At 35.4% G+C, this 13495-nt stretch overlaps 2 protein-coding genes across 2 annotated transcripts in view; both read right to left on the reverse strand.

The window, feature by feature from the left end:
* Positions 1–1887, reverse strand: part of LOC108755199 (voltage-dependent calcium channel subunit alpha-2/delta-3) — a 149968-nt gene extending 148081 nt beyond the window's left edge. The window contains exon 1 of the mRNA XM_018498083.1: positions 1358–1887. Within this exon, the coding sequence (XP_018353585.1) occupies positions 1358–1455 (98 nt within the window). The 5' untranslated portion in view covers positions 1456–1887. The remainder of the gene's footprint in view (positions 1–1357) is intronic.
* Positions 1888–6681: 4794 nt separating this feature from the next.
* The window catches only part of LOC108755198 (nuclear pore complex protein Nup98-Nup96), a 45363-nt gene continuing 38549 nt past the window's right edge, over positions 6682–13495 (reverse strand). The window contains 5 exon segments of the mRNA XM_018498082.1: positions 6682–6907; positions 6983–7232; positions 8037–8134; positions 8259–8570; positions 11003–13379. Coding sequence (XP_018353584.1) covers positions 6715–6907; positions 6983–7232; positions 8037–8134; positions 8259–8570; positions 11003–13379 — 3230 coding nt within the window. The 3' untranslated portion in view covers positions 6682–6714.

A 13495-nucleotide genomic window follows, 5' to 3' on the forward strand; every position in this document is an offset into this window, starting at 1 on the left:
ATTAAAATTATAACACGTGAAGAAATCCTCAGGCATGACAGTTTTGTAAAATTTATTTGAGAGAGAGAGAGAGAGAGAGAGAGAGAGAGAGAGAGAGAATGTTAAGTACACTTGTAACTCTTATCGTAATTTTAATGAGTAGTTACACGGATTGTAACTATTTTCGAAAAATTATTTTTAATTTTAAAAAGCTTTATATTAAAAAAAGTCAAACTACTAAAATCCTTTTTGAACTTCTTTTTACTAAATCGGATCCTTTCACATATGTATAATATAATAGTTTCTGTTTCTCCCTCTTAATCACCTCTTCTTTTCTTTCTCTTTAGAATTTTATGTGGAATTTTATGTAGAACTTCCATATCTACTACGCGGGGTTATGAGAAGTTAGAAAGGTTCCCTCATTCTTATATAGAGGCGGAACATTAAAAAGAAATAGCTGTATTACATATAGAGTGAGAACGTTTGCACAGATTCCAACGCAACATAACCTATTTTAACTCTAAAAATTTTTGTACACGTCATATACATATGTGGACGGAGAATGAAGAAGCTACAACAGAATACTAAAATTAGGGAAGTTCTATACATTTTTTTCTCAGACTTTTCTGTTTATATTCTTTTATTATTCTGTATGCTTTTTCATTTTTTTTAGGTGTCATCCATTACTCTTAACTATACAGGATATCCCGAAATTGTGAATTAAGATACCAGTAAGAAAGTATTCGATAAATTAAGTAAAAATGTTATTCAATAAAAACGGTATTTGTAAATTTTTACTTTAAACAATAAATTGTGAAATAACAAGGGTTTATAAATATGATCAATTACAGTAATTAGTTATATTTAAACTCATATCTCAAAAATTACTGCTTGCAATAAAAATGTATACACAAAGTTTTTTACTTAATTTTTCAAAAACTTTCTCGTATGGTATTTTGATTGGCGAATTTCCCTGTATATTCGCCCTTCTCATTTCGTTCACACCCTGACGACTTCTCTCCTACCTCTACCTTCGTCACTTTCTCTCTTTTTCTCTCTCTCCTTCCCACTCTCGCGCGTTTCTTTATTTCCCCACCCTACCGCATATTCGTTCTCGTCCTCTTCCACCTCTTCGCTCTCGCGTTCCTTCTGCTCTCTATCGAGTTTTACTCGTCGAGCTTTATGCACCCCATCCGTCCAATCGCTCGCACATCTACCTCACCACCTCCACCACCCTTATCACCCGAGTCCCTCTTTCCCTCCTTTTCAACGCTCCCAGCCAACTTCTTTCAGATTTCTCATGCGTTATCTAACGATGCACGACACGGGGCAATTTCATACTTAATCACTACGTACATCGCACTCGTGCGACACTTACTCGTTGTGAGGTATGTCCTCCTCTTGTTGACGACTCGAGCCTATCCATAACAGAAACAGTAGCCCGAAACGTAACAGCCTGTCAATGCGCAAGAACATTATTTCAATAGTTCTAGACAATTATTTCTCAAAATCCTTTCTTTCTCCCTTTTCCTCTCCTTCTCTGTCACCCTCGCCGCGTTCTCGGCGTATGGCAAAAGATCTCCTGTGGTAAGTCTCCACGATAATTTCGCGTGGTTGACAATCGATCGTCGAGCCGAGGACCAGGGACGAGTCGGTTCGGCACCCGTCGATTTAATGATCCTCGCGCATCGTTCATAGGTCATCACCTTTCTCGGATCTCTTCCACCTCCCGTTTCTCTTGCAAACCGATCTCGAGCACATCTACTGCCACGTCCACTATATCGCCAACTCACCAACTCTGTTCGCTACTCGCGCTCGCTTGCGCGCGAGCGCGCCCGCGCACTCTCGTACGAGTGATGTACAAGGTCACGAAATCAGATTACGCACAGAGACGAGACCCCCCCTTTATCCCCGTCGCATTTGTTACTTTACGAACGGCAACGGTTCGCGCCGCGAGTGTCAGAGCATCCGGTTGCCAGTTCGATCATTTCAATAGCGGGCGAAAGAAGATAGTAGGCGGCGGTGACGGCGGCGTTCCGGGCTGCGTGTACCGTTCCGGAACGTGCGCTCGAAATGTCATTGCCTTTTCCAAAGCTGAGCGCGACCACATGATTTCAAAGCGCAAAGCGAGGATGGCATAATTCTCTTGTATCGCGCCTCCGTCGCTCTTCTTACGCGATTTACTCACACTGTCGGTCCCTGGGACTCTCACCGATTGCCCCACGTTGTCGCACGATCTCGCTCTACAAGGATGATTCACGTCGTAAGGCGTAAAGATGCGAAAAGAATGAGAAGTAGCGATGAGAGTGTAAAAAAAAGAGAAGGCAAAGGTGGATGAGGGAAGGAATAAAATAAAACAAAATAGAGCACTTAAGGAGTCGAAAAAAAAGCGGAACTCTTCAATGAATACTACAGCAATATATGCAAAAAAAATGGGAAAAGAAACACAAGCGAATAATGAATAGTTGGAACGAGAGAAAGTGAGTAAACGAATCACGCTCTCCCTCGCGACAATACTGCTTTTCCGAGCGGGAAACGGCGTGACGGACTTCTGATCTCGTCGCTTGGTTGACGTACGGTGCAGAAAATCACGCAAGAACAGCGCGGTGGTAGCTTCGCGCCGCTATCTCTGCTGCTGCTCTCTGGTCGCCGTCGCTACCCCTCCGAGACCATGACTCGGCGCGCGCGCATTACCCCTTACTACGTCTATGATCAGTTCGTGATTTTGATAGTACGTTATTTTGAGAGGTGAGGAAGGAAGTGAGTCATCTCTCTCTCTCGCTCTTCCCACGGAGGGACAGGGGCCAACGAAGGTGGAGCGCTCCATAGCGGCGGCGACCGCGACATCAGCTTCGTCGAAGCTCGTTGGGCTCGTCCTTGGCTCGACCAGGTGGATCGCTTGCTTCGCAGAGCATGGAATTTTGCGCGGGGTGGTAATGGAGCGAGGGAGTGGGGAGTACGTCGCCAGAAAGACGAGTAATAGTAGTAGTGATGGTGGTGTTGGCAGCGGTGGTGGATGGGAAGCGCGCGAGGATGGACGGAGGATAGGGGATAAAAGCAGCGGAAGGTGGAGAAGGCACGGTGCCGTTCCCCGGAGGATGAGGTTAGGGAGTGGGGAGACGCGGTCTCGACCTTACGCCACGTTATGGGGGGTGTAACGCAGCGCAAGTCCAGTATCATTGATTTAACATATATCTATATCTTACATAAAGACAGCAAGAGCTATGATGAGAATAGGGTAATAGTAAAGTCGCATTACATTTGTCCAAGCACAGAACTGCGTTATGCGCGCGAAGAAAAAATCTTCCTCCCCATTAAAGAGACCATATAAAATTATTGACTGTATAGAATTATTGAAGATTATGTAATTGTTGTGAAGATTGTTTATGTGACGATTTCTAAAGAATATATATTAAAAATGATTTCTGCGAAATAAATTACAATTAGTATATATGGCACGTTTCACGTCAACCGGATCACCTACATGCTCAAAAATCAGCACAACAAAAATGAACATTCAAGATCTTAAATTATTCGTATATGTACTTTCAAAAGAAACGTGACCTTTTGAAAAATCCAATATGGCGAATCCAATATGGCGCCGAGAAGCGATAAACATGGTGCAGTCACAATAGAAGGAATAAGGAATAATGATTCCAACCTATCAGAAACCGTGTTTTCCGATGTATTCGATTTCTGATAGGTTGAAATTTTTATTCCTTATTCCTTCTATTATATTGTGTGACTGCATCTGATTCAACTTTCTTGATTAAACCACTGTATTGATCTTAATTGGCTTGAAATCTATTAAAATTCTAGAATTGGAAAGAGATGAGAAATACGTTGAACCTCGGTTAAGAGTTAACTGTGAGTTGTGAAACTGGGCCTTAGGTACAATCATTCCATCTTTGTTTTTTACTGATTATTGAATAAGGACAGAATGACTCTTGTGTCAATTTTTCTTGCTGGAAAGCTTCCCTCGATTCTGTATCCAAAGGTGCGTTTACTTTGACACTTAGGCCCAGTTTCACAACTCACAGTTAACTCTTAACCGAGGTTCAACGTATTTCTCATCTCTTTCCAATTCTAGAATTATAATTAAGTCGCTTTTTCATATTACATAGTTCCTACAGATTATCAATGCATCAAGCCGTAATGCGTTCCTTCGTCCAACATAGATCTCCATAAAATTGACAGATTAACTAAATAATAAATTAATTACATACATAAGTAAAGTATAAGTTATATTTGAACAAACTTACATGTTAAGCTATGTTACGACATGTGGATCTCGTGTAAGGATATGATAAATAATCGATGTTTTTCGTGCGAAATAATTGTTGTGGAGAGAGATAAAATTTCACATTATAATATATCTGAGTACGCAGAATCTAACAGATCAGTATCATTTTTTAAACTTAAACTATTTTTTGCTGTTTTATGTAGATCATTTCGGATATAAGCCGTCTTTGTAAAATACTCTTTTTATTCAAAATCTTTATCCCCTCCCAATCAAATTCGTGCATTGAATTCAATCTATGCTCTGTTATAACCGAATGTTGTTGGGTGTTCCAATTTATCTGATTCTTATGTTATATGTTTATCTTTTATTCGTGTTTATTTTAACATTCTACTCGTTTGGCCTTGTATGACGCATCACAATCTTTATATTCAATTTAGTTGACTACATGCTACTCGTATGTGACCATTTAGGTAGTTTATCTTTTATTATGGCTTGACGCATTCATAATCTGTAGGAACTATGTAATATGAAAAAGCGACTTAATTGTAACTCTAGTTTAATTCTTAATTCTTGACATTCGCAATGAAAGCATTAATTTGAATAGCATTAATTATAATAATTGAAAATGATCCTAAACAAAGGATCGAAACGTTTGCGTAATTAATCTTTTATATATAATTGAATAAATACACACCAACAGCATATATCGGCTCTTATTGGCATGATTACTTGTGATTATTCATTATCTCTTTTCAATTCTGGAAAGAGACAATGAATAAGTTGAAACTCGGTTAAGAGTTAACCGTAAGTTGTGGAACTGGGCCTTAAATAAGCCTTATGTAACCGTCGGTTAATTTAGCCGAGATTGGTGAAAGAGACTCTAAAAAATGAAAGTCAAATGTTTTTTACACGAAAATGATTTTCAATAAAAAAAAATCCACATTTATGAATTCAATAATTATAAAATTGAAAAATTCTCTAATACAAAGATGTGCATGTACCTTTTTGCGAAATTAGTTAACCTTTTTGCAAAAAGGCTAGCCTTTATGCAAAACTGTGGCTAGTATGATTTAGCCTTTTTCTAATTTCACCAAAAGGTTGCGTCATGTGCACCTAGCTGTATATTTTATAAATCTCTATATTATTGAATTCTAAATTTCATAAAAAATTACAAGATTGCAAACTAAAGAAACATGCAGAAAAATTTTTAAGTAGTGAATCGTTCAAAAAAAATTAGATGTAAAAGACAGAATTTGTATATTTATTTATATTTGAATTCATTTAATTTTTCATTTATAACACACAGAAATCATATGTAAATATCTTATTTATTTATTTCAACTTTAAAAGAGTGAAAACTTAATTTTATTTTTACAAATATTTCTTACACATACGTATCTTATTCTTTTTTATGTTTGCAGCTATATACTGATTTTTTTTTCCCTTGATAAAGGTTTGTTCTTTCCAGCACTATCTGAGTTGGTGCACATGGCGCAATAAGTGAAGTGAAACAAATACATGTTTCGCTTCAACTTATTGCACCTTATACACCAGTTCAAATATTGCAGAAATAAAGAACCTTATGTTTTAAGATTGCCTGAGTAATTACCACAGCCATATTGAATCATGATGTGAGAAGCGAGAAATGACACGTTAATTTTTGTTACTGATGTCAAAATTCAATATGGCTATGGTGACTACGCAGGAGCCTTAATAATGAAAAAATCTATTATGCACGTTACATTAATAAGTTTTCACAAGATACATTTTTTCATGTCCAACTTAGCGGCGTAATATAGAATACAAGTTCATTATGTGCAATAATTTATACTCGCGCTAATTATACTCGTTACTTTTATTTAAATTTCTCGTTAATATGCAAAAAGAAATGTTCGAAAAGACGAAAAAATCGATGTGGAAATAGATTAGTATATACATTATATATATTATGAGCGCACATGTAATACATAAAAGTTACTTTTCATATACCTGTATAACTGTGCATCTTAGAAAATATTTGACTTATCTGTTATTTCAAACGCAACAATATAAATTATACAAGGAAGAACCACAATATGATAGAAATATTTCTCTGCAAAATACAGAATGTTTCCACTCAACCGCGATCGATTATACTTGATTACGTATTACATATCTTTATACTGTTAATTATTCTTAAATCACGAGACAATTTTGAATCGATAAAAAATGTAAGAAAGACTTAAGTAGTATCACATATTGATGTATATTTTTGCTAAGTATTTATAATTCCATCTTTATCTACTGTATGAATCACGCAATTTATTAGTACACCGCTATCTGCTGTTTGTATATACTGTATCAGGATTACTAAAAGGTTTTTCAAAAAATTTTATGCTTACTTTCCGTGTGAAATTATAGCTTGCAGATGTGTGTAGAAAAAAATAGGTCCGTTAATAAAAGAATTTTACACAACAATATGACCGATAAATTAACTTATATATTATTTCGCATTATGGCATCACTTCTGTTACACGCATATTAACGATGGGTCGCAATTCCTGTTGTGCATAATCTTCCGGTAATGGTAACTGAGATATCAGACGGACCAATAACTTCGTGAGAGATCTCTGTTCATTTTTCTGCAGCAATAGCATATTTCTAGCTAAATGTAGAGTCCTTTTTGCAATTTCAGCTTGACATAATCTAGAAATATGGAAAAAATGCCTTAGCACACAGTATAAAGAAGTAACAGCTTGCAATAATATATATTTGTCATACTTATGTTTAGCAGTTAAACACGGGAATTGATCAATTTTATGACATAAGTTCGTTAATCGAGGTTTCAGCGTTTCCAATTGATAAGTTAGTCCACAGTAGTCAGGAGCGGACTTTAAGAGGCTCTGAATCTCGCTAGTTATTTCCATATATTCCCACAAGAGCTGTCCTTGATATGACCATCCGCTAATCGTGCCGCTACATTCAATTGGTACTAATGAACTTAATAATGATTTCAAATATTCGTAGTTTTCTACAACATAAAATATTAAATAAAATTATTTATAACATACTGTAGAGTGTTTATAAAGTCCTGAGACGGTAAGAAATCTCGAAAATAAAAATTTTTTTGAAAGAAAAATATTAAATAGAAAAGTTGCTGAAAATCAAGTAATGCGTTAGATGGGTACTGCCATTTGATCTTGAACAAAATTTTCAAGGAGATCGTTTCGAATATTTTAAATGAAACCTTCTTCTTTTTATTACATATTTATAGCAATTGTCGAGCCATTTTTTTCGAAATACTGGTCATAAATTGATCATAATTATTGGGTCAATGCATAACATCTTGTAAAAAAAAAATAAATATCATTTATTCACAAATTTACTTGATTCAAGAATTATTATATAAATAATTATTTTGATATCGTTTTGAATTTAATTATAATTAATGTAAATCGACATAATTGTCGAAACGATAAAAATTCATGTTGGACGATACAAGCTCTCAATATTCACAAAAATTGAAACTTTGAAAACTTAAGTTCTTCCAAAACTAGTTAGAAAAATGTTTATGATTAGTATTTTGATTGTTACGAGAATATGCAATAAAAAATAAGAAGGTGCCATTTTAACTCTAAAGGTAACCTCTAGCAGAATTTGAAGACTTAGGTCAAATTGTTGTATTCATCTAATGCATGACTTAATACCCAGCTCGACATCCAGCAATTTTTTAAATACTTTTAAAATTTTATTTTAAAATATCTTGCTGTCCCAAGACTCCCGAAGCTTTTTAACAATTTTGTCCAAAAAGAAGAAAGAATTAAGAAACCGATACCATTTATTATAGCATCGGCTGCCAAATGCTCTAGAATAATTTCATGGGCTTGGGTCCATTGTTCCGCCTGGATGTAATACCAAGCTGCTTCGCCATATCTGCAAAAGTGTCAATTTTCCTTAAATATGTCCAGAGTTTTATTCTAATTAACAAATGTAACAATCTTTTTAAATTCTTTTTAAATTTAAGTATATGAATGTATCTGAATATATTGTCAAATACCTCTTATTGATGCTACTTTTAATAGCTTTGGCTTGATGAATCCAAACCAATGATATACCAAGCTCTTCCTTCAAGAATTGCTCACGCTTCACGTATTCCGGAGTGTCGTCTATTTCTATGTGACGTAACAGCAAGTCCTGTACAGCAATTCGTCGCCTAGACGAATCTCGTAGGTGCAATACTACGAATATTGCCCAATGCCAAAGTCCATGTGCCTCCAATTGTGTCGCAAAGTTTGTATGTGTTAATGCGGCAACATGATCAGAGAGATGCGTGTAGCCCAAAGCTACGAGTGTTTGTTGCATCAACCAACTATCAGGATAATATATTATAAAGTATAATATACAGAGAAAAAAATGGAACCGATTTCGAAAAATATCTCGAAAACAAGGCGTTGGAGAAAAAAATATTTCATATAAAAGTTTCATATAAAATGAGGTTTTAACAAATGTATTAAACGGTGATACTTATTTGACCTTGAATGTAAGTACAAAAGAGCTCTGAAATTTTAATAAATAAGTATCGCCGTTTGATGTATTTGTTGAAACCTTATTACTTTTATAATATGAAACATTTTTTTTCTCTAATACCTCTTTTTTCGAAATATTTTACCAGTTCCATATTTTTTCTCACTCTGTGTAAAAAAATTGTGTAATCATACTAAAAATGATTATTTATAAAGATTGAGACACGTTCTGTTAATTAGCACTGCCTTAATATACATTTAGACTAATTACATTGTTAAATAAAAAAAATTTATTTTTTAAACAAAGGAAATTGTTTTCCGTAGTTTTTTGGGCAATGAATATTCTATTTACCAAATTCCTCTATGGTGTCACAATTTTGGAAGATTTGCGATTAAAATTTTAAAAAAGAACAACTTTGTGTGTGTGTATACCGATTTTATTACAACTATGATATGTCGCGTATTGAAGAGGCTTCATTGCAATCAAAATTAAATATGTTGTTAGGATTTCTTTCAATTTTTAAAAGAAATTCGTCGATTACAGTTAAAACAATATTTATGATTAACCATTCGATACTACTGTAGGTATGGCATATCCGACTTTCTTTTTTAATGTTTCTTTTATTGCTTATAACTTAATAAAGATACATACATTTTTTGGAATCGTCAAGTTTTTTTAATATCTGACGTTAATTCAACAACAAAAAAATGTTTACAATAAGTTTACTTTTATGAAAATTATATAGATATTTGAGCATGGGCATCCAGAAGAGAGGGCAAGAGGGAGCATTTTTCCTCACATTGAGACCTCTTCTCAGGTTCGAACCCTGGCTGAGGTAATATTTTTCGCAATAAGTTCTTTACAGTTTTTTAAATTTAATTTAGGGAGAATTATTAACGTTTCAGACTGATTGTATTGAAAGTCCTAAAGTTATCGGTGCACAATCATATCTGAAATAAATTGATTTAATAAAGAATAGGTATATATTGTATTATTCGAAACATCTTAACTTTGACCGCTAATGGCGTTCTCTATCGTATTTGATGTATTCATGTACGGTCGTTCTCTCTACGAATCATAATATTGTTCATTATAAATTAAATTGACAAACGATTTAATTTGTGCTCAATCAGGCATCCTATTAGAGAGATGTTAATGTGCTGAAAATCTGTAAATAAATTTATTGCAAAAAATATTACCTCAGCCGGGAGTCGAACCCGGATCTCTAGTATTTCGGCTTAGTCTAAAGACTCTAAAAGGCTTAGAACACTCGCATGGAACGCTAGAGATCCGGATTCGACTCCCGGCCGAGATAATGTTTTTTGCAATAAATTAATTTTTCGCAATAGGATGCCTGATTAAATATCAAATTATTAAATTGCTCGTCAACTTAATTTGTGATATTATTACAGTAATTCAGTTGCATTTTTAAGTTCGAAAAGCCAATTCGGCACACAGTTCAAATATTACATACGTAGTACATAAATTCACACACAAATTATTTAAGCATTTAAAATCCAGCTTCAACCATTATAGGCTTTAACTCTTACTTGTTTTTTATAATCGTACTTAATATTTTTGTTATGAACACAATAATGAGATAAATCAATTAGTGTAAAGAAAACACATAATTGCTTTAGAAAAAATATATATGCAAAATGGATAATATTTTAAATAAGCAACTGTGTGTTTTCTTTACATAAGTTGATTCATCTCATTATCCTATACATAAAAGTATTAAGATATTAAAAAATGAAAAGTTTACGAGGTATTTTACATTCATGTCAAAATGTGTCCAATGTTTCAAAGAGTATATCTCGGAATGAACTTAGAGAATGAACTTAGGGAATGAATTTAGAGAGAATTGTATTGTATTATGAAACATTTTGATCCTAACAATATTTTATTTTAATTAAATTTCGAAGTTACTAAATGTAAGAGAACCACATAAAAATGAGCAGTCTTTCTTAAAATTGTAATTTGGTTAGAGGAACTTAATAAACAAAGTTATATTCAACTTAAAAAAATATGAGAAATAATTACTTTTGTTTTTGTATTTTTTTTTTTGTTAAACAGTGTTATTTACATATCTGCGAATTAATTCGTGCATGCTTTTATGTTTTTATGTATACATACACGCATACAAATTTGTGTAAAAGTTAAAAGTATTTATAAATAGAAAGAAATAGATTATATATAGTTTTGATGTTATCTCGATTTTATATACCTCATTACCTATACTGTTTCTATTAGGATATCGCTATAATACGAAATTACCTCAATCTGTAATCCAAAGGATTGGCGGTATATGATAGTGGATTCAGAAGTTCGCCCAAATCATGATTTCCCGTGCAGTACAATTTTAAAAGTTGAAAGCAGAGATCATGTATCCGTTTGCCGTTATTTAACTCGGCATCGTAATCGTCCTCTCTATACTCAGGTTCAGGAATTGCCGCGTAAGCTTGAGCTTCCGTTGTATTGAAAGATGCTTCATAGAGATCTAAGGCATCAGTGATCGAGGATGTTGGCGGTGACAAATACCATAGATGAATGGCAAATGCCCGCTTCCAGTCCAGATCCTCGCATACATTAACAGTGCCGTGTTTGCTGGAAATAAGCGGTTCGCCCGCAACCAACATGAATAGCTTTAGACGATCAATTGTGAGATTTTCGTCTACATCGGTTTCCTGCCATAACGCGAGTTGTTGCTTAATCAATTTCTTGACTGTCGCACCACTTCGTAATTGCGCCATCAGTAATGCCAAACAGTGATCTCCGGCTTTCCGTGCTTCTTGACAAGCATCTTCCAGTTTGCAAGCAGAAAGCAGCGATAATATTATTTTCTCATGAGAATTCTTAGTTACAATGTCGATGTTTTTGATCTCTCGTTCGATCGTTTTTTGGACCACATTCCTTAACCACTCGCCTACGGCTTCTCTTCTCACTATAACGTTATAGTGTTCCTCATTGGCGTTATTAGCTGTGTCTTGATCGATGTAATTTCCCCAGAGTGCTACGCATAAAGTCCACACGATACTCGCATACTGACGATATGATCTTTCGGTAGCACTGCCACACTGCATCTGTTCATCATTGGCATCATCGCTTGGTCTTTGTTCTTTTTCAGCAAGATCCTGCGCTAGCGTGCAATGTAATCGCAACGCTTCGTTCGCACTGTCAGTCGTTACGTTAAACGTGGGACAGTCTCCCTCATGACCCATCACACAGTGATCCAGTTGGATTCTCAAGTGACATTCTATACTATCTTTAAACATCTTCGTGTCATACTCGTCACCACCTACGATTTGTAAACGTTGAACAATTACAGTCGATGAGACATCGTCTGACAGACGACCAGAGATGTAATGGCTTAATTGACTAAATGTGTTCCTTAATTGCATCTTGATTGCCTGCTCCTGTGTGCTCAGAGATAACAATGTCAGACCGGCACCCCAACTCGGTCGAAACGTCCTGCCCATGTATATACCGGTGTCGGCAATACAACGAAATCGCAACTTATTCAACCTGGACTCTTCAAGTGGAACAACCTCGTAGTGATACTTCAACACGTTTGTCACTGGTGTAATCATAGGTGGTGGAATAGCTTTTTCAATAAACTGTTTGTCTTTGACACCGATACAAGGTAAATGTGATTTTCTACTCGATGTGTAAAGTACGTTTTCTGGACACGCAGATAGTGCTTTGTTTGCGATAAGAGTTACTCGTAAAGTCGTAGCGTTGTATGGAACTTCGTCGTTCTTGGTTTCTGTAACATCTGGGAAATAACTTGTCAAGGTTTTCTGTACGGAAGAGAATATACCATTGCTTGTTTCATCGTTTATATCTTCATCGTTTACATCGAAAAAGCTTGCTTTCATAAGCTGCAATTTATGACTATCTGTACCGGCTACACGAGCGTTATCACCGATCGGACTAATGGTCATTTGTTTTTCGTAATTATAATCTCTAGGAACAAAGTCAGAACGGCCAAATGGGATTTCCTCGACTGGACTGACGATCATTCCTCGTTCCTCATAATTGTGATCACTATAGGCAAAATGGTTAATTGGAACCTTTCCTAAAAAATTGCTCTCAATCATACTCAGATGCTTGCTGTTTCCGATCTTCGTACCGTCAAGCGTTCCGTTGATCGCTCCATTGATCGCTTCCTTATTGATCACCATCGATGGATCAACAAGCTTGTCCTTTTGTATGGCCGTGGAGAATCCCTTCAATTTCTTTGCTTCTGAAGTTGACGGGATCTGACTATCATCCTCATCTGAATCACTGAGACCATACTTGGAAAAGTGGTCGACCTTGAATACCCATGAACCAGTCTCCGGTCGATACTCGAGGAAACGAGTATCATGCTTCGCGGATACTCTACGTAATTTTCCTTCGTAGTTTATCGCGGCGAGTCGCTGTGGATCCATAATCGGCTCATGCAGCGACTTATCATGCGGCCATACCTTATCTAAAGTGACCTGTGCCTTTCGATTCAGGCCTTGTCCCACTGGTGGCTTCTTCTCATCGTCGGGATAAATAATCACCTCTTTATGACGAAAATGTACTGTAATGGCAATGGTATTCCAGTCACACATAATATGTAAATATAATTCTTCTTCCAAAGATGTTTATATACATAGTATATCATAGTATATAAACATAGTATAGTCGTGGTAGAATATTTAATTATAATGAAATTGAAAAATAAACGCAATATATTACAAAATATTTATAAAAAGTTAATATATTAATATATTAATTAAT

This window comes from Trachymyrmex septentrionalis, unplaced genomic scaffold, assembly GCF_001594115.1.
Source record: "Trachymyrmex septentrionalis isolate Tsep2-gDNA-1 unplaced genomic scaffold, Tsep1.0 scaffold86, whole genome shotgun sequence".
Taxonomy (NCBI): domain Eukaryota; kingdom Metazoa; phylum Arthropoda; class Insecta; order Hymenoptera; family Formicidae; genus Trachymyrmex; species Trachymyrmex septentrionalis.